This window comes from Myotis brandtii, unplaced genomic scaffold, assembly GCF_000412655.1.
Source record: "Myotis brandtii unplaced genomic scaffold, ASM41265v1 scaffold523, whole genome shotgun sequence".
NCBI classification, from domain to species: Eukaryota; Metazoa; Chordata; class Mammalia; order Chiroptera; family Vespertilionidae; genus Myotis; species Myotis brandtii.
The window spans coordinates 2,204,871-2,230,707 of NW_005369902.1; the positions used below are offsets into that span (position 1 = coordinate 2,204,871).

The 25,837-nt window shown below is 50.0% G+C and overlaps 1 protein-coding gene across 1 annotated transcript in view; it reads left to right on the forward strand.

Annotated features, from left to right (window-relative positions):
• ASIC2 (acid sensing (proton gated) ion channel 2) overlaps positions 1–25,837 on the forward strand; it is an 845,339-nt gene that overhangs the window by 765,528 nt on the left and 53,974 nt on the right. The window contains exons 2-3 of the mRNA XM_005877621.2: positions 9,852–10,002; positions 24,902–25,029. Coding sequence (XP_005877683.1) covers positions 9,852–10,002; positions 24,902–25,029 — 279 coding nt within the window. The remainder of the gene's footprint in view (positions 1–9,851; positions 10,003–24,901; positions 25,030–25,837) is intronic.

Below are 25,837 nucleotides of genomic sequence, written 5' to 3' on the forward strand. Positions count from 1 at the left end.
CATCTGGAAAGACGACCCGTTCGGCTATCCAGTCTAATTAGCATATTATGCTTTTATTATTATAGATTATATAGGATATATATTTGAAATATACAAAGTCCTTTCTCTGCCTCAGTCACCAGTCCCTTCTACCTAAATCCCCTCAAATAGTGCCCCTCCTATTGCCCTGGGGCACCTGCCCAACCCTTCCCCCACTTTCAGGCATTGTCCCTTAGTACAGAAACACTGGCACAACCAGCAGGGTTTACATTCTTCCGGCACAAGGATGGCAAATGGGATTCATCTCGCTCATAGTGGCAGCCAGAATTGTGGGGCTGAAAGAAACCATGAGACCCAGAGGAAAGGGTGTTGAGGTCCATTGATCACGTCTACTGAGGACCGAGGAAGGGGAGTGGCATCGTGCGTGCTGGGGGCTGCTAGCCGGGTCTCAATTCCAAATGCCAGGAAAGCAATCTGAATCCACTGCTGAGAACCCTCCGTGTCTGTGGATCTGCGATGGATCTTACCGCTCATCCCACAAGCTTTGCTGCTAAAATTACATGCCACGGCCCCTCTAGCCCTCCCCTGGGGAAGAACTGGGAGACAGTGGCATCCTCGGAGGGGTCCCTGAAGAAGATGAAATGGCTTCCAAGTGTGCAAACATGAAATGGGTCAGAATGTGGCGTGAGGATTTCAGTGCCGCGTGGGTAGTTACTCATTTGACCTTTTTCTTGATCAGCTTTTAGAATCCGCCTGCCTGGAGACTGCTTTTAGCCTTGGCATTAATTGGAACATCTGCTTTTCCTCTGTCAACATCATAAGCCACCATTTGGTTTTGACTGATGCATCATTCTCAATGCAGCCCTGTAGAATAATGCGAAATTAAGCCAGAAACACAACAACAAACATTTCTAATCCCCTCCCTTCTGCCTCCCTGTCTCACACCTGCTCCAAAGAAGGGCGATCCCCAGAAGGTGTGTAGTGGGGCAGGTGCAAGGAGTGGCCCATGTCTTATCTCAGGGTTGGTTATCCGGGTATAATACACTCACGGGGGGAGCGTGAAGCCCACCTGAGCCCCTGGGATAGGTGCTGGAAACCCGCAGGAGACGTGAAGTTCAGACCAACAGAAATATCCAGGAATATTCTGACAGGAATACCCAAGGAATGTTCCAGAAAGGATCTGGGCACGCCACAGGAAAACCACGTGGGCACAGATTCCTGTAGGTCCAGTGGGTCACAGTTAGAGATGGACGTAAGACTGTCGTCACAGGGTCAGGCCAACAACTGTGAAAAGGACGTGTCCCGGGGGCCATGAACCCAGAAACCACATCCTGTAGAAGCTCAGATTCCAGAACTCGGGTGCAGAGTTCCTACTAATAATAATTACATTCACTAACTTTATTAAGTGAGTACCCTCGGCCTGGCACTATCATCATCTCATGAGTATTCAGAACATAGACTAAGACGTGCCCCGCTTGAACCAGCTTGCAGGGAGTGTGGCCCGGCAGACTGATGCTGGGTGGTGCCCAGTGCTGTGGGAACGCACAGAAGGAAGTTGCCTGGTGGGCAGTGATGGGGAGGCTGTGGGGGGCTGTTGCAGAATCCTCTGAACAGCTGGGTGTGGCAGGACTCGGTGCCATCTCCCCAGGGCATCTGGGCAGCTGTGCCTTGGACACACCCCATCCCCAGTCTGCTTTGCCTGGGAATTGGAACAAGCCAGGCAGCAGGAATAGCAGTAGGGTTAGAGGGAGGGAGTGGGGGCAGCAGAGGGAGGGGTAATGGGACTGTGGGCAGTTTGCGGCCACACTTTCTCCTTCACTTTTTCTGAGCTTCTGCCCTCCTTGAAGGCAGGGAACCCCTCCTGAGTCCGGTTCCCACAGCTAAGCGTTCACTCCTCAGGGTCAGCCTTGGCGGGCTAGAAATGTGCTCTTTTTATTTTTATTTTTTCAAATATATTTGTATTGACTTCAGAGAGGAGGGGAAAGGGAGAGAGAGATAGAAACATCAGTGATGAGAGAGAATCATGGATCAAGCCTGCAACCCGGGCATATACCCTTGACCGGAATGGAACCATGACCTCCTGGTTCATGGGTTGACGCTCAACCACTGAGCCACATCAGCCGGGCAAGTTCTCTTTTTATTAATCCATGTGCCCTGGCCCCATTGAGAGTGAGCAAATCAGAGACCCAGGCTCGGGGGTCGGGGCAGGTGCCTCTAAAACTGACATGGCTTTTCTTGGACCTCCTCTCAGTCACCAAATCTCTGTCCTAATAAGCATCTACTCTCTGACAACTAAGCTGCATTAGTCATTGTGAACAGTGTCTGGCACACAGTAGATGTTCAGCCAAGATAATGGGACTCCAAAGACTGTGTTCTTCCAAAAACCCTGCCTGCCGTTAGTAGAACCCATAGGTGTCTCGCTGGGGGTATTAGGTTCTGGAAGCGGAAGAGAGCTAGTATGGTGGACAAATAGGCGGGGCTCAGCAGGCGGCCGCCCTGACAGCATCCACGTGGCCCTGCTAAGACCAGAAGCCCATCTAAGGGATGTGTCACAACCTGCTAAATACCATTGGTGGCGCCCACTAGGGAGGATTCTGCAACAGCCTCCCACATCCTCCCATCACTGCCCACCAGGCAGCTTCCTTCTGTGCGTTCCCACAGCACTGGGCACCACCCAGCAACAGTCTGCCGGGCCACCCTCCCTACACGCTAGTTCCTCACGGGTTGACTCATCTCTGCATCCCCAACGCCTGGGACGGTGCCTAAAACACAAGAGGTGTCCGTAGATGTTCACCACGCGAATGAATGGATGAGCCACAAATGTGGTCCCAGATGGACGGCATCTCAGATTACGTCTCTGCAGCCAAACGACAGCGCTCTCCCTCCCCTGCTCCAGTGGGGCTCCGGCATGATGCAAACCACCAGCAGCCATGCTCTCCACCTGGGCTGAAGACTGTTTTTTCTCCAAAATGCTTTCAGACCCGTTACAGCCCTTTTGATCTTTACGGCAATTCAATGGGAAGGTGCTCTTACCAGCGTTTCTAAGATGAGGGAGCAAGATCCAAAGGGGATGAAATGTCTCCCCCAAATCAGTGAAGAGCCGGCACCGGACGCTGGGGCTGCCCGGTACCCAATTCCACGCCTGACTTTTTCTCTTGCCCCGACTCCTCCCACTAAGTGCCCTCTAGGGGGCCAGGTAGAGGGCCAGGTATGGGAATCCTGAGATGAGAATTCTCTGCACAGGAGACGGACTGTGAGGGCCTCAGCAGAAAGAGCAACCACACCGTCGCTGCGTCCCATCTGTAGCTTCCATCAAGCCCAGACTCCCACCAGCCAAGCTGCCGTCCAACTTCAAAGTTGGTTCCCCACATCCCACTTCATCGCCTCAAGTTGGGCCCACTTTCCGGTTCTCCCAGGAGGTGTTGGGAGCGATTCATCAGCGGAGGTCTGGCCATTTGAACAACTTTCCAGATGAACACCTGGACCGGCCGTCGTCAGGTGTCCCTCTGCCTCCCCAAGCCTCCGCCAAGAGAACCTTTGCTCGAAAAATGTTTGCATGGAAGGTGAGCACTTGGGATTCCCCAGAGCCCGGTGCTGCTTTCCCGGCCACCAGAGATCTGCAGTTGCTCGCAGCTCCTTCCTCCGGTGTCGCGCTCACACCTCTCCCACTCTGGCGGCAGCTCTCTGGACAGCTGCCCAGCAGGAAAGGCCTGCGCTGTGCCTTGGGCTGGGAGAGAAGATACCAGAGGCCTGTAGTGAAACTGGCACAGGAAACATCACATCCCAGCAGATGGGGACAGGGCCATTACCATATCTTACATTCAAATAACACTAACTGTTCTTCTAACAACCCAAACATATAAAGGGAAAATCAGGAGAACCACTCTCACGCTGCAAGACCTTGGACAAGGCAGTTAGCCTTGAAGAGCCTCAGTTTCCTCGTCTGCAAATTGGGGAGAATAACATCTACATCAATGGGCCTTAAAAGAGAGAAGGTGTATGAAGCAATCAGCACCATTCCCAACTCGTGGTCAATGCTCAGTGATGGCTCATTCTTCTCCCCACCCCACCCCCAGAAAAGTAGCCTAGGGATATTAGCAATGTCCTAAGAGAGATGGTGGCCCCCTGGTTGGGAAGAAGGGACAAGTTTTTGCAAAGGGACCGTGTGTCCCTCATCTCCTTCATTCCCAGGGACAGCACCTACACCATGGAGGTGCTTTTCTGGGTGTTTGTTGAAATTGCCTTTGTCGTCTCATTGTGGGGCAGAGTCAGACAACAGTCCTTGGAACATAATAATAGGTGGTCAGAAATCCCTGGGGCAGAAACAGATGATTGAGGGAGCAGATTTTTTAATGATACAGTCTTTGCCGTTCAAGAGCTGGCCATCTATGGTGGCCTCCTTGCATACATCCCTTGGCTCTACTTAATTTTCAGACACATTAATTGCAACTTCATAAATCAAAAGGCAGATTCATTTTGTGTATTGGAAGCCTGATAACCCATTTGAAGACTTTCTCACTCCCCCAATGTGTGAAATGTGTTTGAGGAGTTAGAGAAAAACAAAACAAATGAAACGAAATAGTTGGCTTTAACATGCACGTTATTTTGCAAACAGCGTAATGAGAAACTTCAGTCATTCACTGAGAAGAAAGCTCAGTCAACTCAAGGGGCGGGGGAGGTTTATTTTAGAGGCATTTGGAGCAGTACAATTTCATTTCCTGCAAGTGTAGTAAGCGAGAAGAGACAAGAAGCCCACTGCCTAGGAGCAGCCCTAAAGGTCAGGATTAATGAATGGGTCGGAAGGTTTGAAGCTTGCAGGCCCAGTTGCGTGCCGGTAAGTGGATATTTCAGCGGCCCTTCAGGGAACTGATACATAATTTATTTTCTTAAATAGGTACGCGGGTGTAGAAATGTTGGTTGCACTCTTAATTGGACCAGAAAACTATGTCTTCATGAGTACCAGCTTTTCCTAAATTTCCCGGCAAGGGCTCCACTTTGCATTTCCCGGACTCTAAGGCAGGGTGCCCCTACAGATCACGCTGAGCCTGGATACTGGCACCTGGGCCAGCGGCAGCTGCCAATCTTTCTCTTATTCCTGGATGCAATGCGCTGGGACGGGGAGCCTAAGCCATTATCTCCGACCCATGGCATGTGCAAACAGATGGCTTGAGAGGAAGAGCACAGACCCAAGCCATCAAACCCAGGTCAGACCTCGACTCTGCCCCCAAACTAGTTGTGTGACCTAGGGCAGATCATGTCACCTCTCTGGGCCTTAGACTCTCCATGTGAAAAATTAGATGTTTGGGCAATAATATTTTTGTTGCCTGCATGTCCCCAGGATTCCGTGCTTTTGAGATGCACCTCCCCCATTACCAAATGGGAGAGCCCTAGTGTTAGCAAAGCACCAGACTCACCTGCTGGGAACAGAGCTGGTTGGGAGGGTGTGTGGGTGTAAGCTGTAGGGACCAGAGAGCAAAGAGCACAGGCTTTTGAATTAGGCAAAGATGGATTTACCCTGGATTCTCCACTTATCAGCTCCGTGACCTGGCTCAGCCTTTCGGGGCCTCAGTTTTCTCATCTGTAAAATGGGAGTGATGATAACAACCTGACAGGGCTGTTGCACAAATTAGTGACAGCAAATATAAAGTGAATGGCAGTCCAGGGAGAGCAGCAGAGCCAGTTGGTGACTTAAGACCTACTCGAAGAGCTACTGGAAGGCAGCGAGACCCTCTCCCTGTCCCCACATACAATGCTCTTTGACTTAGAATGGGTCAGTTTCAGATTGGGGGTGTCTATCCACTGTACCCATAACTGGATGCAATTTGGTTGTTGGGATTTCAATATAGATTTTCAAAATGAGTTGTAAGCATCAATGCATCTCCCTCCTACAGAACTCCATGGTCCCCAGATCTCATTGGTCACCCTGGGCTTCTAGCAACAGACTTAACATTATTAAGGAATTAGAGGCCCAGTGCAGGAAATTGGTGCACTGGTAGGGTCCCTAGGCCCTGCTGGCCATCAGGGCCGATCGGGGCCTTCTGGCTCCCAACCAGGGCCTTCCTTCGTTCCATGCCACCCCCTGGTGGTCAGCGCATGTCACACCGAGCGAGCGAACTCTGGTCTCCCAGTCTAACTCCCAAGGGGACACTTTGCATATTAGCCTTTTATATACATAGATAAGCCATCAGTGGCACCCAGTGGTTTTCATCCCCTCTAACTACTTCAAGAGGAGCTTGCTACTGTGGAGACATAAGCACACAGGACAATCCCCTCATTCTTTACTTCATCTCTTACCTTCCCCCATCACCCAAAAAAGGTATCTGTCTTCTGCTGCGAAGGAGAAACAGTAACTCCACCCACCACCCCGAGTATGGGTTCATAACTAGTAAAGATATCTCTTGTGTAATCTTCCAAACAAATCTACTTTCATTCTCTCATTTAGGCCCTACACCCACACGGCAAGATCATTGTGCCCAATTTGCAGATGAGGAAAAGCAGAGGCTCAGGGATTGTCCATTTCTTCTTTCAACTTCATGGGGCCATTCGTCTCTAAATTGTCACGCGCCCTGCAAAATGTTAGCATTGGAGATGATAGTCGTGGCCCCTTTTTAATCTCAGGATCCCCCCATCCCTCCTAGACATCCAGGTTGGAAACATGCACCATGAATTCTTACCAATCTATCCAACTAAGAGCAATTCTAGACTCTTAGCAGCCCTGCAAACCCGAACCCGCCAGCCACGACTGATCTGTCAGCAACCCGGGGCGCAGAGATGGGCCCGGGAGATTGGCAGGTCTGAAGAAGCAGTGAGCTCACCCAACTGACAGTCTGGACTTAAATAAATTGTGGGTCTTGGCTGGGGGTGATAAGGCATAAATTCCAAGCGTGTGTTATTCTTACACATCATTATGCCCTGAGATGGGGAAGAGAGCTGCATCGTGTCCCAAGTTTATAGCAAAACTGCACTGTGCGTAAATAGCCTTCGGGCCTTTGATGTTGAGCAGAGAGGAAAATAATCCTCTCAGAAAAGCCGGGTGGAACAGAGGGCTCAGCGGGCGGGCAGGGGGGCCAGATGAGGGTGCCCTGCTGGGTCTGAGCCCCTTCTCCTGCCCCTACCAAGGTAAACTGTCTTTAGTTCCTGAAAGGATCATTTCCTCTAACACCTTCACAGAAAAGCACAAGGAAAATACTTCAGTAAAATTAAGTGGGAAGCTGAGAAGGCCAGAGCAGAGGAAGGGAGAGGAGGTGTCAGCCTGAGCTCCCGCCAGAACCAGGCCGGCCAGCTGGCCAGCACCAAAGGGCGCCTCCCAGAGGTGGGCAAGAGGATGGGGCGTAGCAGCACCTTGGAGCCCATTCATTCGTTCATGTGACAAAACAGACACAGTCCCCGCTCTCTAGGAGCTTACAGTTCAGTGTAAGACACGTCCAACTAATAATCAGTTGCGTACTTTGATATGTTACTCTAAAGGGAAAAAGCAGGGGTGCGAGGTCGTATACAAGGAGCCCAGTTTAAATGGAGGCTGGGAGCAGGGGCTGGGTGCCTCTGGGGATGTGGCATTTAATCCAAGGCTTGACACAAGTTGGCCAGGCAAAGGGTGTGGGGAGAACACTCTAGGCAGAAGAGACAGTATATAGGAAGGGCCCGTGGGGGGTGAGCTGGCTGCACATCCCAGGAGCTGAAGAGGCCCATGTGTGTGACACGTGAGAGAGGAGAGAGAGGGAGCCCCTGCTGAGCCCTGGGAGGCCCAGTGAGGATTTGGGCCTTTATCTTAAATGCACCAGGAAGCCACCGAAAGGTGTTAGGCCTCTTTATGGCGGTCCTGACTTGATAAGGAATTTGGCTGTTGTAGATTGTCCCGGCCATCTCTCAGACATGGCTGCGGTCACCCTCGAGCTCCCTGCCCTGCCACTCTGGTTGCCACCATCCCTCACCAGGCTGTCTTCTGCGTCAGTCCACACCTGGCAACTTTGTGCATTTGCCCCAGCACCCACCCCCAGGAGCAGGGAGCAAGAAAGATGGGACTGACACTGAGGCACCTGCAGGAGCTACCACCTGGGCCCAGGATGAGTGCCAGGCCTGGAAAGGGGCACCAAGGACCTGTCTGCTCCCTCCTCTGCTGGGAAAGACTGATTCATGAGGCGCTGATGCTGCCAGCCCAGTGCCCAGCACAGAGCAGGCACTCAGGCAGTGATCCACTGAAGGTAGCAATGCCCCAGATCCTCCATCTCCTCTTGCAAGTGGGGAAACTGAGGGAGGCTGGTATAAAGGCAGGAGCGGGTTGAACTAGGAGTCTGTGTCCCAGATGGATACGTCCTTGCTGCATAGCCTTGGGCAGGTCACTCTGTCTCTCCCAGGCCTCTATTTCCTTACCTGTGAAGTCAGGCGGGTGGGCGAGATCATCTCTGAGTCCCCTTTTAGCTCTCATACCTTGTCCTCACCCTCGGAAGCTCAAAGAGGGTCGATTCCTTTATCAGTGCCATGCAGCATGTCTGTGGCAGGGCCGGGAGCACAGGTGACTCCAGGAGTAGACAGCATATTCTAACCCAGCCCGGTATTCTGAAGTTCAAGTGGCAGATGGCGGGGGAGTGGGGGCTAGGATTTCCAGTGATCTGGTGCTAAGCTGCAGTGTACTTCTACTTACAAATCCCATTAGATAGACAGGAAAATTCGTATTATGAACAGTTTTGGAACCAAAGAGGTTATTGGTGGGTCTACAAAGGAAACCTCTGTTGGCGCACCCCCGATGTCACTCTGAATGTGTTCAACCCGGCGGTGGGCGTGCTCACTGTAAAACGCTCTCGTCCATTCATCATAGCGATCCCTAAGAGCATCTCTCTGGGGGACAAGTTCATTAGCCAAGTTCAGTGGCTACATACAGTAATGATGATAAAGCTCAGCTCTTTGAAAAATCATGTTCCGGCTGTCTCCACCACGGAGCCGAGAGAGTAGGGCCTGTCTGTTTTGAAATAGTTCACCTGCCAGGGAGGGACTCGGAGCCATTTCGTACAGCGGAGGAACATGAGGAATCTGTCGTTTCGCTGACCCTTCCTATAGACCAGGGGTCCTCAAACTACGGCCCGCGGGCCACATGCAAGTACAAATATTGTATTTGTTCCCGTTTTGTTTTTTTACTTCAAAATAAGATATGTGCAGTGTGCATAGGAATTTGTTCATAGTTTTTTTTTTAAACTATAGTCCGGCCCTCCAACGGTCTGAGGGACAGTGAACTGGCCCCCTGTTTAAAAAGTTTGAGGACCCCTGCTAGACTGTGAAGGCGGGTGGTAGGGCTTGTGCTTCTTTGCCATCCCCAAATCCTTGCTCATAGTAGGGCCACATGCATGTGACAGAAAAAACTAGGCCAAAAGGAAGAGGATATGACCCCTTGGCAGGTAGTGGTGCTGTTTCTGGGAATAAGAATGCGGGGGAACCATGGCTGTGCGGGGGAGCCTGAGGAAGATTTGTTCCCACTGGGACCTGTGAGTGTCCAGGGTCTGTGGTCCCCCGGAGGGCATGCTTATTAGGCAGTGGGATCAGTGTGTCTGGAGCCCAGGAAAGCTCTCAGGGCCAGAGGTGCGGACTGGGAGGTTAAGAGCTGACCAACATGTGGACAGAAGGACCATTCAGAGGGAGAAGAGAGCAGATCCCATTGCCACACACCCAGAGGGTATCCAGCTTTGTTCTTTCATGCCAGAATCCCATGTGGCAAAAGTGAGGCCATTAGTCAAGGCGAGGAATCCTTGGTCCCTGACGGGTTGATTGTGATGGGCTGTGGGGACTCTGTCCTGTTGTTGGATTTCTGGGGTCTCACCTGTCTCTGGAGCCCAGTCTGAAGTCACCCATGTGCTTCTCTCTCTCTCTCTTCTCTCCTTCAGGTGTTTACAAAATATGGGAAGTGTTACATGTTTAACTCAGGCGAGGATGGCAAACCTCTGCTCACCACGGTCAAGGGGGGGACAGGCAACGGGCTGGAGATCATGCTGGACATTCAGCAAGATGAGTACCTGCCCATCTGGGGAGAGACAGGTGAGCTGGGCACATGGACCTGGGCCGTGGGGGATGGCGGAGGGGAGCAGGACTTTGAAAGACTGGTTTGCTTCAGGTGGGCTGTCTCGGCCCACCTATGAGGGACTGATCTCTGCCAAGGGGTTGGTGGCATGCCGGTGAGTGGTAGGGGTGCCCCTGGCATGGGCTGGGATGAGTTTCTTTGGATCTCACCAGATGGGAGAGGGGTAGATGATGGGAGTGTTGGGAAGCTGGTAGAGTGAGAAGTGGTGTTGGGAGGGGGCATGGAGGAAAGTTTGAGTCAACAAGTGTGATTGGGAGGTGACTGGCTTGATTTCAGGAAGAGGAAGGGATAGAGCAGCCCCTCCTTCTCCCAGTCATATTGGAATTCCCGACCCAGCCAGGAGGCCCAATGGGAAAGAAAGCAGACTTCTTTCTCTGGAGGAAGGTAGAGGGGCTGTGCAGTGTTGGACATCCAAAGGTTAGGGACTCAGGGGCCCGGCACCACACCTGTGGGAACCCCTGGGGGCCTGTGTGTGTGTATACGTTTCAAAGCTTTATTCATTTATTTATTCAACAAATGATTCATTTACCATATATACTACCTCAGGCTCTGCACCAAAGTCAGGACATTAAGGTATAAAGACTGACTCCTTGATCACAAACTGGAAGAGGAGACACACTATTGTAGTCCATTGTGACCCCAGTATTGCTGGTGCTGTGGCCTCCACCTGGACGGGGGAGGTGGGAGGGTTGGGGGAGAAGAGGAAGGTTCAGGGAAAGCATCCTAGTGCATGCAGCATCTGAACGGGGTCTTGGGATTGTCCTGCGTTCTCATAAGAGGGGTGTAGACAGAGGAGAGGGCGATGCGAAGGCAGAAGCAGAGATGGAGTGATGCAGCCAGTAGCCCAGGGATGCTGGCCTCACCTGGAATTCCACCAGGTGGAGAAAGTAAAGAGGTGCCCAGGAGTGGGACTGTGGATGCAAGAGACCCAAATAAGACTGATGCCGTGTTCAGGGCATAAAGGTTAGGGGTGGGGAAGGGGCTCACGGGATGGGCCTGAGGAGGGGCCACAGGGAAGGTGGAGGGGAGAGAAGCCTCCAGCAGGAGGAAGGCCTGGACCCTCAGGTTGGAGCTGAGGAGTAGGGGGGAGCATGGAGGCCAAGCAGCCCAGGCCTCACTTCCCGCAGCCCCCAACCTGTGTTCCTGCAGCCGATCCTTCCCATTGTGAGGCCCAGCCCTCGCCATGCCCGGGCCTTCCAGGCTTCTGAGGCAGCAAAGGCTCCCACCCCAGGGCTCACTGGCCGCAAGCGCTGAGCTCTCTCCCCACCACCATGCTCTCCCTTCCTCTCGACATCCTCGCTTGAGCCTGCTGGGGAGAGCTGAGTGTGACCACTCACCTCACACTGGTTAGTTCTCCCACTGAAAGGTACAATGGCCACCACACGCGTCATTCCAGTAACGCCTCCTGGCAGCTCCCCCTGCTCCAGGCCTCCAAACCCCACCTGCTGTTGCTCAGGGGCACTTAGTCGATACCGCCCACTCTTCTACATGCAGTGCCCCTCCCCTCCGGCAGGGGGATGAAAGTCTGTGTTCCCACTAAGTTCTGACTGCCGACCAGCGGAGCCCGGCTCTCCAGAACATCCCGGAGGCCAGCCTGCGTCTGAGAGCCCTGGGTCCTGGGAGCTGGATCCTGGTCCAGAGAGAGACCCTGCCTTGTAAATACCAGAACATATTTGCTTATTGAATTTCCTGTGGAAAGGGAGAGAGATGAGGCCATAAAAGTGAGTCCTGCTCCCAAGGTTGGTGACATGGCCAGGCCTAGCCCACCTTGGACACAGGAGACAGGCCCCGTCCTGCCCGCCAGGCTGCATAGCCCCACAGATGATATCTTGGTTCTTTGGCATTCCTACCTCCTCGCAATCCCCGGAGAAAGGAGCCTAAGTCCTCACAGGAGATATTGGGGTGGTGGTAGAGAAGAAATTATTGGAAATATGTCTATGGAGGGAGTGACCACATAGGGCTTGGTGACCGAGGCAGTGTCGTGGGTCGGGAAAGTAGCATCAGAGAGACAGACCGGGGATCCACCTGCAGCTCTCCCGTTGCTCTCGGTGTGGCTGAGGATGCGGGAATGAGCCTCAGTTGTCTCATCCATAAAGTAGAGATCAATAAAGCAAACAGAACCCGTCCCCTTGACAAGATGGCTGAAGGACCAAATGCGAGCTCTCGGCCACGTGTGAACAGGAGAAGCATGATCATGACGACCCGTAGCTGGGGGGACAGTCACACAGCCCCAGAGGCAGAGAGCATCGCCAATGTCTCGCAGCTGTAACGGGGGGCCTAAACCACCTCAACATCTGGGCGTCATCTGCTCAAAGCAGTCTCTGCTAATTCTCGCCTTGCCTCGTGGACAGCTTCATCTCTCCGCAATTTAAGGAGGCAGTGGGGGAACCACCCCTCTGGGTGTAATCCTGACATAGAAGGGACCTTGGGCACCCATAGGTAGATTAGGAAAAGGCACCCTCATGGGGTTGACCCAGCCCAATGGGCTCATGCTTAGCGAATAGAGAGAGCGACTATGAAAATTATCAAAAGTGTCCTTTTCTCTGGACTGACAGCATCCGGCACTAGGATGCCCCTTGGCCAAACCTCCTTGTGCAGGGCACCCTGGGAATATGCCCTTTTAAAGAAGGCAGGCTCGGTCACACTCGGGCCTAGTCAGGGTGCCCCCAGGCGGGCCCTGTGGGATGGCAGGCCTTTGGGATAGTACGTGCTCCGAGAATGAAAAAGCCCTGGGAAACTCTGGTCAGACAAGGTAAACACGGGTATGCGTCGCAGGAAGGCTTTCACACGCTCCCATGACTCCTCCAAGATAGCAGGATTGCACGCCGCACTGATTTCCCAGATGCCTTTGAGCGAAAACCTCTTTTCTCGTGGAGGAGCTCACAGAATAGAAAAAGGACCGAAAAGCTGTCCTAGACTGTGGACATGTGGCTTTCATGGCCAGCATTTCCTAAAGGAAATTAAACCGAAGGCAGGTGGGAGGTTGTTAAAAGTGAAACTCTGTGTGGATGCCTCGGAGAAACTTCAAAGACCCTTCGGCAGTGGGTTGTCTAGGATGCGCATGAGAGAAACCAGATTCAAACGAGCTTAGGCATAAAAGGAATTGTGTTGCCCCAGAATCCAAGGCAAACTTCAACAACCAAACAGCGGGAGGGCAAGGAGGCAAATTCTGAAACAACTGGAAACGGAGGGCTCAGGCCCCCTCCCATCTCTCCCTCCTTCTCTGGCCTCTCCTCTCTCTGAATCCCTTCATTTCTCTCTCACCAGAGACAGGCTTTTTTCACACATTTTTTTTTTCACACGTGGTTCCCAGTAGTTTTACATTTTACACACCCTACCACCAGCAAGAGACTGTTCTGAGTCTCTCTCTGAACAAACAAACAAACAAACAAACAAACAGGGGAGGGGATCATTGGCCCAGCTCAGTCTGATGCCCGCCCCTGGACCAATCAGTGACCAGGCAGTGAGTTCATGGAAGGACATTGGAGCCCTAAGGAAGCTGAGGAGATGGTAGCTGGAAGGAGTTTCCAAGAGATAGTCTCACGAATGGCCATGCTGGGGGAGGTAAGAATTGGGGTGAGGGTGAGGGTGAGGGTGAGGGTGGGAGGGGTTACACCTGAGGAAACTAGAATCGGTGTACAGGGAGCTCTATTTTTTTTAATAGACTTCTTTTTTTTTCTTTGTTTAATTAATTTTTAGAGAGAAAGAAACATTGATTTGTAGTTTTACTAATTTATGCATTCATTGGTTGATTCTTGTATGTGTTCCTGACCAGGGATTGAACCCGAAACCTTGGTGTATCTTCCTGGTGCTCTAACCAATTGAGTTACCTGCCCAGGTCCTGTACAGGGAGCTCTTTAGTGAACTCAATTTCTGGATAGATAGGCTCCAATAGGGCCCCTCCCTTTCTCATCTCCCTCTATCCTTCATTCACCCCTTGGCAAAATATATTTTTATCAAATATTATCTCCTTGTTTTCTCCAAATCCTAGTATTGTAGAAAAATTTGCTATTATATGTTTGAACAAAGGTGTGACTTTTGAGAGTCTATGCTCTAACAGAAGTATATATCCGCCCCCTTATTATTCTCCTCTGCCTCATCACCTCCTATTTCGTCCCCTTGTTCACTTGGGTCTAGCCACCCTGGCTTCCCTGTGGCTTCTGGGACATTCCAGGAACGCTGTCACTTTAAGACATCTGCATTCTCCATTCCTTCCACCTAGAATTCTCTTCACTCAGACCCATGTGGCTAATTGCCTCATCTCCATCAAGTCTTTGCTCCTTGAGGCCTACCTTGACCGCCTTATTTAAAATTGCACTCCACCCCACTACTCACCTCTCTTCATCTGTTCTATGGCATGTGTCACCTTCAAGTATACCATATGATTTACTTATTTTCTCTTGTCTCTCCCCTTTTACTAAAACATATGCTCTAGAAGTTAGGTATCTTGGATGTCTGGCTCTCTTACATACACCAAGTTAATAAATATATATTTTGTTGAGAGAGAAAAAGATTTCTATGCACACTGATGGGGCCAGGATGAGGGAGACACTAACTTTAATGAGGAGCTACTGTGTGCCATGAATATTCTGTCCCATGAATCCTCCCAATTACCCTGCTGTCAAAGGTTATAATCCCTTGAAAGACAGAGAAACTGGAGCCCAGAGAGGTTGCATAAGCTTTCTAAGAACACACACCTCGTTAAGTAGTGGAACCAAGCGGAAAATCCACTTGGGAACCCAAAGGCAATTCTCCTCTCACTACATTCCTTTCATGTTCAAAATGTGATTGTAAAGGCACTCCCGTGAAAGTAGCTCAGGGGAAGAAAAGGTTCAGTGACACCTCTGAAGAGAGAATGGCCCGTAATGATAGGCCTGTTGATGTTCTTTTCTTATTTTGTTCTGTGTTTTGTTTTTGCTTTTTGCAATAGCAGAATCCTTGTGTTGAACAAACGCTTTAGCACAGCCTCAATGTATAAAACAGAAGAAGGCAGAGCCACTCCAGATCAATTGGAGGTGGGAGCCCAGTTTGATTTCTCCATGTTCACTGTGTTCTCCACGTTCACTGCGGTGGCTGTGGATATTCCCTGAGGAAAAGCCCAGGCTCCAAGGATCCCAGTGTGAAAGCCATTGGATAGACTGAAGTTATTGGGATGCAAGGGGAGTTGGTTGGTTCTGTGGCTGTGTACCTCATGGAGACCACCTCGCAGCATCTTTCCCCTTCTCCCCGGATGGTGAAGGGAGCCCATGATGGGTCTGCTGAGCTCCAGAGCCTCGGGGAGGTTGAGGGTCTAGACTTCTGGTTGAACGTGGTGGGTTGGACATCGGTGTTTATGGACGCTCCCTCCCCAAACCCACCTAAGTGGCAATGAAGCATTTATTTTTTAAGGGCAAAGTGGATGGGAGAGGAGATAACAGTAGATGTCAGCAAATGTGTAGAAGATGGAAAGCAGATGGTATCTGGCTCACAGAGCAGACGAGGCTGACGATAACAGTCGGCACTGGGAAACCAACTAAAGCCAATCAATTCTCAGCACAGAAGCTCAAGCAAGGATCAGGGGTCGGAGGCATCAGATTCTCCTGAAGATAGGGATGAGAGTTGGAGTTAAAATGGGGAGGATTAATTTAAAATCCGTAAGAGAAGCTGTTAAGTCCTCCAGATAGCCTCCCATGGCCCAAAGCAGCTGGACAAATCTCTCTCTACCTGGAGCTGAAAATAAGATTGAAACAGACAGGCTCTGGGTTTGGGAAAACCGGGCCAAGCTGAGGGCATGAGTGAGGTGCTGTACAGAAAACAGGGAGATGAGCTGAAGTTCGGCTTACTGAGTAGTGAGACCTCCAGCCAGGCGAATGTACCCTCACCCCCAAATGGGATTCTGGGGGAATCCCTTCCTGGAGACACTAACAAGCTCAAGAGAAATGACCCCCACAGAATGGCCATCAGGAATCTCCAAACAAAACGGCCTGGTTAGCTCACTCCAGAGTGTGGTCCCCTTGGTAAGTCCTCCCACACATAGGGAATGGCTGCTGCTTTGAAGAACCTCTTCACTATGGACAGCCAAAAAGCCAGACATTTGAGGGAAAGGAACTAAAACAAACCACTTAAGAAAGAAACAGAGATAATAGTTAATGGCACGAGCTGTAGAGCCAGACTAGAGCCTGGGTTCAAATCCCGGCTATACAATTTGCCAGCTGTGTAACCTTGGGCAAGTTACTTAACTTCTCTGGGCTTCATTTCCACCACCTGTAAAATGGCAATAACGTTATTGTCTGCTCTGTAATGTTGTGAGGAAGACTGAAATGAGTTAATATTTGTGAAGTTCTAAGAAAAGTGTCTTCATAATAGTAGGCACTGTGTGTTTGGTAAATGAAAAACATAAATGCAGGGAACAGAAAGAACATCAAACTGTTTTAATTAAAATTCTCAAGAGATAAGAGATGGTACTGCATCCATAAACATGAACTATTAAAATAGGATGCTATGAAAAAGTAACATTCAAAAAAGAAGTTTTAAAAACTTGAAATTAAAAATATGACTGCAAACTTTTTTTTTTCAAACTCACAGAAGGATTAAAATTGAGGAAACCTCCTGAAAAGTAAGACAAACAGATGGAAAATGGGAGGAGAAAAAATATGAAAATGAGAGGGTAAATCCAGGAAGTCCAACTTCCTACTATTAAGAGTTCTAGAATAACAAGACTGAGAGATGGAGAAGAGGATGTTGCCAAAGAAATAACATAAGAAAAATTCCCAGCTGAAGTACGTGATTTTCCATATCAAAAGAATTCACCTGTCTGCAGTAAGTGTCAAAACAAGTCCTATCTACAATAAGTAGCAAAACAATCAGACTAAGACGCATCCTTGAAAAATTCAGGCTAACAGAGATAAGCAGAAACCCTTAAACATTTCTGGAAAGAAAAAAAACACGTCACATACCTAGGATCTAGAATCAGAATGGCCTGGGATTCCCCAACAGAGTTTAAGCCAAATGACAACAGCATAGTGCTTTCAAATTGGGGGTGGAGGAAAGGGAAGAGGACTTGTTTTTCTAGGATAGAATTACTTTTTATTTAAGTATAGTTGGGGATATATTGTATTAGTTATATTAGTTTCAGGTGTACAATGTAGTGAGTCAGCATTTTTATACCTTACAATGTGGTCTCCCCTCCCCCATTCTAGTAACCATCTGTCACCATGGAAACTTACCACAGTATTACTGACTGTATTCCCCTTCATCTTTTTCCCCCATTCCTCCACCCTCCTCCCTTCTGATAACCATCCCTTTGCTCTGTTTCTATGAGACTGTTTTTGTTTAGGTTTGTTTGTTCATTTGTTTTTTCTTCTTATAGTCCACATATAAGTGTCCTTCCCTGTTTGACTTATTTCACTTAGCATAATATCTTCTAAGTTCATCCATGTTGTCAAAAAATGGCAAGGTTTCATTCCTTTTTATTGCCACATAATATTTCACTGTGTATATATACCACATCTTCTTTATCCATTCATCTATCAGTGGATACCTAGGTTGCTTTCATATCTTGGCTTTTGTAAATAACGCTGCAATGAACATGGGGGTGCATACATCTTTTCCAATTAGTGTTTTCGTTTTCTTCAGATAAATATCCAGAAGTGGAATTGCTGGGTCATATGGTAGATCAATCTTTAGTTTTTGAGTAATTTCTATACTGTTTTCCATCGTTGCTGCACCAACTTGTAGTCCCACCACCAATGCACAAGGGTTTCCTCTTCTCCACACCCTCGCCAGCACATGTTACCGGCTGACTTTTTTATAATAACCATTCTTACTGGTGTGAGGTTGTATCTCATTTGCATTTCCCGGATGAGCTAACATAGAATTCTGTATCCAGCAAGCTACAAATGAAGTGTGAAGGTAGAATTTGGTTTCAAATATATTCCAATATTCAAACATATTTAAATATATTCACAAATATAGTTTTTGATGAGAAATTTAAGTTCTGCTCTCTTAGCAAATTTCAATTATACAATACAGTGTTAGCAACTACAGACACGTGTTTCACATTAGATCCTCTGATCTCATTCACTTTCTCACTGAAAGTTTGTACCTTGTACCAGCCTCTCCCTGCTTCCTTCTTTCTCCCTATTTCTCCCCAGCCCCTGGCAACCATTTTTCTATGCTCTGTTTCTATGAGTTTGACTTTTTCTTTGTCGTTTCTGTGACACGATACCTCGCAAGCCAAACAAAGAGAAAGAAACAGTAAAAACAAAATAGTTACACAAGAAAGAAAGAAGCAGCAGAACCTACCACAGAGCTGGGGGGGATGGTCCCAGTCGTAATCATGTAAGAGCTGGACACCAACTTAAACGAAATGTCATAAAACGATGTACAGGAAGGTAAAAGGAACGTAAATATGGCGGGACACTTCAGGTAAGAAGCCTACATCCTCATATCCACGGTAGGACTTCAATAGAGAATATATAAACCAGGAAATAACTGTCAAGCGGTTGATGTCCGTGAACACATGAAAGGAAATACCAGAAGGAGCAGCTGCCTCTGAGGAGTGGGGCTCGGGGCGTGGGGAGAGCTGGAGCAGGGCCCTGCTCTTTGTCATTGGCTGTCTTGCGGCCCATTTAGCTTGTAAAATTATGCACATGTATTGCTTTGGTAAAAATTAAATTTAAAATAATCATGAATTTTCCATGTAGCTGGAAGGCCTGAGCAACTATCAAGGGTAGCCCATTCCCTTTTCCCCATCACAGCAAGAGCAGATGCAGATGGTTGCTATGGTTTCTCCAACAACTGCTCCCCAGGGAAAACTCTGGCCTTGACGCCTGGTGCGGAGGGTCTCCCTAGAAGTACAGCTGCAGGCTGTGACCTGAACTTGGAGAGTCCTGAGCACAGGGCCATGCAGCAGAGCAGCTTCTGTACTGGATGGTGGGTCTCTACAGGTGCCTGGAGAGATGATGCTGTAAGTCAGAACCCGCACTGGAGTCAGCAGCCATTGCACAGCCAGAAGAAACCTGACTTGCATCATTTCCAGAAGACCTACTAAGTGCTAGGCAGAAAATATATGTACTCCAGTTAAAACTCCCAGCCAGGCCTTAGCTGATTTGGCTCAGTGGATAGAGCATCAGCCTGCAGACTAAAGTGTCCCGGGTTCGGTTCCAGTCAAGGGCACATACCGGTTGCAGCTTGATCCCTGGCCTTGGTCAGGGAGCATGCCGGAGGCAACCAATCGATTTATCTCTCTACAGTGATGTTTCTCTCTGTCTCTCCCCATCCCTTCTACTCTCTCTAAAAATCGGTGGAAAAATATCCTCGGGTGAGGATTAACAAAAAATAAAATAAAAATAAATAAAAAATAAAACTCCCAGCCAGGCAGGTGAAGGGCTGAGGGGAACATCTCAGAGGTGGGTGAAACAGACCCACCTCAGCATTCGTGTCTGCCCAGCCAGTAAGTCGCCAAGAGCACCTACTGTGTGCCAGGCACACAGGGATACAGATAAAAAGGCCCAGGCCAGGCTTTCAAATTGTTCACCATCTAGGGACCATGTTGAGGCTCCATTTATGTAGCAGATGGATATTCATTGGTCCAGTAGCCCTCATGTAAAGTGCCTAAGGAGTGCCAGGCATTCGCAGTCTGGTCAGGGGACATGTGAACAATTAAATGTCACCAAGTGCTATGACAGAGGATAGATGGAGCACAAAGGAGGGGACAGTAGGTTCTGAAAGGGAGGAAAGGGTATCTCGGGGGAGGCTTCAGAGGGGAGACGACCTTTGCTCTTAGTCTCAGGCCTCTTTCCCAGGTGGCTAGGCAGTGGTGGGAATTAAAGAAGGTGTAGGCCATGGCAGGTAAGATGCCAGGGAGAGGGAGGGGAGTCAGGAGTGAAGGCCAAGAACATCCCAGGGCATCCTGCAGTGGCTGGATCTCAGGCTGGGCCCCAGGGCTGCCAAGGTGGGCAGAGGCCAGATCACCATGGCCCTAGTGGGTTCTGCTAACACACAGATGTTCTCCTGTGAGTCCTTCTACCCGGAATGTGGTCCTCCAACCAGCAGCATCGTTGTCCCCTGGGAGCTTGTCAGAAATGCAGACTCTCAGGCCCCACCCAGAATCTGCACTGTAACCAATGGTCTCCAGGTGGCTCACATTCTAGCATGGGAAGCTCTGAGCTGGACCACTGTTTCCACCCCTTGGAAATACAAATGACTTTTTAACATCTGGATATTTCTCCCACGTCACCTCCGCACAAACACTGCCATGCTTCTCTATATTCATTGACTGAGAAAATAGTAACAAGAAGTCGCTGTGAGTTCGGTAATGCTTTGAATGGTTTTGAATTCTATAATCACATCGCAATCTATCTACACGATCTGTTCGGCCATCTGGTTATTTATACCTTATTCCCGCCACCGGTGTGTGTGAACAGGATTTTTATGAATAGAATCTTAATCATCCACCAACTTCCCCTATAATTTCAGAGACAGGGCTCTCCCTGGCGGCTTTTCAAGGGTGGTGTCTCCTGCATGCCAGTCGTCCACCCGGACTTATCAGCCTTCTTCACAAGTAATTTATAATCTCTGAGCCTGAATGCACCAGGAAAACTCATTTAAAGAATCCTTGGAATAAATCTTTCCGTAATGAGAGCAGACCCAACTCCACCCGGGTTGCCTACACTAATGTATGTTTTATAAATATTCTATTTAAGAGGCGTGTGTTACGTGTAGCCACTCTTCTCTGTTATATAGCTAAGTCCTGACATCAACTGTCCCCCTTCCCCAACACGAGTTCATCCCTCTGCAGTATATAAGGTACTTCCCCTGCATTCTATCTTCTGGTCCTTACACATACACTCTTAGGACATAGAGCAGTTCTTCATTTAACAGAGTAGCCCATTTAACAGATGTGGTAAGCAAGCCTCTGGACGCTGAATGACTCTCCCACGACCCCATGGCTATCATTGGAAGTATTGGAACTCGGCTTCCATCCATAGCTTTTGATTTGGCCCTTGACTCTTTCCACCAAGAGCTAGTGTTGCTTAAAAATTAAAACAGAGCCTGGCCCCAGTGGGTGGGCATCAACCTTTGAACCAGGAGGTCACAGTTCAATTCCCAGTCAGGGCACATGCCCGGGTTGCGGGCTCGATCCCAAGTAGGGGGCCTGCAGGAGGCAGCCGATCAATGATCCTCTCTCTTCATTGATGTTAATATCTCTCTCTCTCTCCCTTCCGCTCTGAAATCAATTTAAAAAATATTTTAAAGAAAATTAAAACAAAACAAAAAGGGTTGCCTTGGGCAGCACTTGGTATAACGGAGGGTAGCATGTTTCTGCTGCAGCGTGTCCTAAGGCCTTTAAAATGCCAGTGTGCTTTGAGGCTCTGCAGGAGGGGCTGGGGTTTGCAGCCCTCAGCCAACTTCCGTAGCCATTTGATAACATCTGGATCAGGAGCTGTTGGTGCCAACACTCAGCCACACCGAGCTGCTGCCCGGAACAGACATAATTGCATCCCATCCAGCATGGGGACACGATGTTGATTTTATTTCTTCCAGAAGCTCCCCTGGCGTCTAAATGGCACCTGTGGGCAATCAAGCGTGAGCACGCCCATCCCTGTGCCGGGTCCGGGTGTTCTTACCTAGGCAAGCTGCTTACCTAGGCCTGTCTGGCAGGGGAGGGGTGGACAGGGAGGACAGGACACACATCGCCCAGTTTGAGCCAGGCAGCGATGTGTGGATTCTTTGGTGGCCTTTAGAAAATTCAGCCTCTTCTGAACTGATGTGAGTGCTGAACAGCATGTCTTTTGTTCAGAAATCTCTTTTTCGGGAAATTCAAATGAGAGGCAGTGAGGTTCGGAGACTGGTGCATGACCCCCAGCTCACAGAATTTTAGAGCTGAAAACAGAGAGATAGCACACCTTCATGTTAGCAAAGAGGACAGAGAGGCAGTATAATGTGTCCGAAGTCACACAGCTGTTCTGCAGTGGGCTGTGAACCAAACCCAGAGCTGCGCTCTCAGAGCCCATATTTCCTTGGTCCTCCTCCCAGGCCCCACCTTAGCTCGCTTGGGTTTCTCTGTAAGAGCCCAGAGAGCATGAGGGACCAAGATGGGCCCCTGGTTGACCACTCGAGCAGCGTGTGGCAGACCCTTCCCGTAAGGACACTCAAGGGCTAGGGCTGGGGCCTGGGTCCCTATCATTGTCGCTGCCACATGCTCAGTGAGCAGTGCCCTGAACTCGGAGATGAGAGAGCACAGGCTGCTAAGCCCAATATAAATTCAACTACTCTGCCTCCTCCGTCCCTGTCCAGCTTGGAGCCTTATTGGTTTGTCGTCGGGACCACTGCCTCTTCTAGCCAACTGGCAAAGGGCAAGGAGGGTCAGGGGTCAAGGGACCTGGCTCCTGGGCTCTGCTCAGCCCCCACTTGTCATGTGGCCAGTGGCCACTGTCTTCTCTGTGAGCCTCAGTGTTCTCACCTGAAAGATGAGAGATTAGTTGAATTTAAAAAGTGCCAAGGGCTCTCCGAGCTCCAAAATTCCATGCATCCATGAATCATAGACCCCAGGCCTGGGCCTGCCCTTTATTTTCCTCTCTCTCTCTCTCTCTCTCTCTCTCTCTCTCTCTCTCTCTCTCTCTCTCTCTCTCTCTCTCTCTCTCTCTCTCTCTCTCTCTCTCTCTCTCTCTCTCTCTCTCTCTCTCTCTCTCTCTCTCTCTCTCTCTCTCTCTCTCTCTCTCTCTCTCTCTCTCTCTCTCTCTCTCTCTCTCTCTCTCTCTCTCTCTCTCTAACACACACACACACACACACACTCCAGTCTCCTACCTGGGCCACCAGTGACTGAACCCAACCAGAGCAGAGGGTCAGGGAGCCCATCAGGACAGTCTCTGCCAAGGCGGCTTCCAGGGAGAGCACTGTGGAGAGGACTGGCCAGGGGACGGACAAACGGAAGCAATCCTTCACAAATGCCCACCACCACACAGCCGGCCTCCCTCCCCACCTTCTCCTTCCAAGCTGGCCATCCCAGCCACTGTCACAAAGCCAGCCTCGTCCAGCATAAAATTGCTCTGTATCAGGCACCACCCTGACTCAGCCTAGAAAATTTCTCCGGATTTTCCAAGCAGCTTCCCTTCCCACTTCTCCCCAGTGTTTATTTCCTCGGCGTGTTTCCTGTAATTTGCAAAGATGAAAGATTTAAGCTTCTTTTATTGAGATGTACTTCCCCTGCCCTATTATGCATTCTGCCCATCGGGCCCCATCTCCCCCCGCAGAGCCCTCGCCTCTCTGCATGAGCAGAAAACACCGCAGGTAGACCTCGCCTCCTGCCACCGTGGCCACGCTCCTGAAAAATGAAAGAGAGGCCCAGCCTCTGCAGGTTGAACAAGCTCCACCGCCCTCCTCCTAATTCAACATCATCTTTCATGTTAAGCTGTCTGGGTGTCAGCCTGGTCCCAATTAACCAGGGTTCCTAGCACTGTGTGTGTAGTAACTTCCCCGTTGTCTGTGCTCTCGCTCGCTCCCTGGGGCTTTGAATCCTGGTATTCCTGATGTGTAAACAAATCCTTCACCGCACTGGGCCAGCTCCGTGTTGAATCATTTAGTGGTGAGAGGAATGTGAGAATGTGAATACTTCGGTCCAGCACCAATCGGGTTATTGCGGGGCTGGCTTCCTGGATGTGCGACCCATATAGTCACAGGTCCCCATGCTCAGAAGGGTTTCATGTTCTGCTACGGCTGTCTTAACACCCAGTGACGTTTTAGGAAGGGGCCCCGCATTTTCATTTGGCATGGGGACCCAAAAGTTGTCTGGGTAGTCCCGGCTACTGCTACTGTTGTCGCCACTGTTGTTGTTTGGTGAGCGGCCCACCTGCATCTCAGCAGGTGAGACCTCCCAAGGCTGAGACATGAGAGGGAGCCTGTCGCTGGGCAGCGTGTGGTGTGGTGTTTCCCAGTGTCCAGTCAGACCCTGAGCAGGCTCATAGCTGGTCCAAGGGCAGAAAACAGTAGACTCAGCCGAGGACACTTCCTCACTCATTTGCTGCATTCAACCATTACTGAGCTCTGCTCCATTCCAGGCGCTGAGCTGGAAGGAGTATGACAGTGAAGGCCTGTTGCCTTTCTTCAGCGCTCACTCAGAACCCCAGAGCCATGAAGCAGGGCACCTGCTGGCATGAAATAAACCACACCACAGGGGGTAAAAAGAGTGGTGGATTGTAAGTCAGGTGACCTGGCTTCTAGCCCTGCCCTGCTCTTGGCTCACTGTGTGACCTTGGGCAAGTCAGTTGCCCTCTCTGGACTAGATCACTGCTTGCCCAAATGTGTTTGGCCTCAAACACACCATAGCAGAATTTCCAGAAATGCGGATTTCTGGGCTTCAAACAATATAAATGTATTGTCTGACAGTTCCGGAAGCCAGAAGTTCAGAAGGGATTTCTCTAGGCTAGCATCTAGGTGTTGGCAGGGCTGCGTTCCTTCTGGAGGCTGCAGGGAAAATCCCTTCCCTTTTCCAGCTTCTGGAAGCTGCCTACATCCCTTGGCTTGCGGCTCCTCCCTCCATCTTCAGAGCCAGTAGCACAGCGTGTTCCCATTCTCTCTCTGACTCTGCTCCTCCTGCCTCCCTCTTACAAGGGCCCTGTGATCACACTGGAACCCTCAGAGAGTCCCGGATAGTCTCCCACCTCAAGATCCCTAATTCATCGTCTCTGCACTGTCCCTGTGCCAGGGAAGGTAACCTATTGACAGTTTCCAGGAATAAGGAGGGGGTCAACTTTGAGGGCTTTTAGTCTGCCGGCCACATGGCCTCTCTAGTGTCCCTTTGAGTGTGTCAGTCTCAGGGCTCCATAGCAACCTGTTGTTTCTGACCCATGGCTCTGTCCCATTTTGTTCTTCCAGAGGAAACGACGTTTGAAGCAGGAGTGAAAGTTCAGATCCACAGTCAGTCTGAGCCGCCTTTCATCCAAGAGCTGGGCTTTGGGGTGGCACCAGGGTTCCAGACTTTCGTGGCCACGCAGGAGCAGAGGGTAAGTTCCTGGGTTCCCTCGGTCAGGGGTCCTCCTCCTCTCAGGCCGCCTGCAGAGGGGTGAGGAGGAAGAGAAATGGGATTCCCACTTCTGGAAGGTTCTGAATCCACCAGGAGGCTGGAGGACAGTTGGGCTCGGTAAAGGGACTCCCCCTGAAAGTGGAGAAGGTGTCGGCTAAACTTCGTGACCCAATCCTCAGGAACCACATGTCAGTTCCCAAAAGTGGGTGTGAAGGAAACCCAGCTTATTGTCTTTTTCACTGAATTGGTTGGGTTTTTTTTTTATACCCAACCATTCTGGGTGGGGGGAATATTGGGAGAGGGGTGGGGGAACAGTAGATGATCTGCGAAACTGCTAACCAGGATTTGGTATGTTGCATCACTTGTATTAATATAATTCAAAATTGCCTACACGAAGGTGAAGGAATGGGGTGTCACTCTCGTAATAGAATTGAACAGTAGATGATCTGAGAAACTGCTAACCAGGATTTGGTATGTTGCATCACTGTGTTTAATATAATTCAAAATTGCCTACACAAAGGTGAAGGAATGGGGTGTCACTCTCGTAATAGAATTAAGTGGAAGGAAGCCTCTCGCATGGGCTCCTGCCTGCTCTCTGGATTTAGTGCCAGGGGAGGGCCCCTCCCAGCCAACCAGGACTGCTGCATCCACCCTGCATGTCAGCGGAGCGAGGACTGGGCAGCCTCATGTCTGACATGGGTTTCACATCTTCGAAGGGAAATTCTCAATTCCATTTTAAGGGAAGTGTCTCGGGAAGTTCACAAATTCTCAGTCGGGAAGCAGGACTG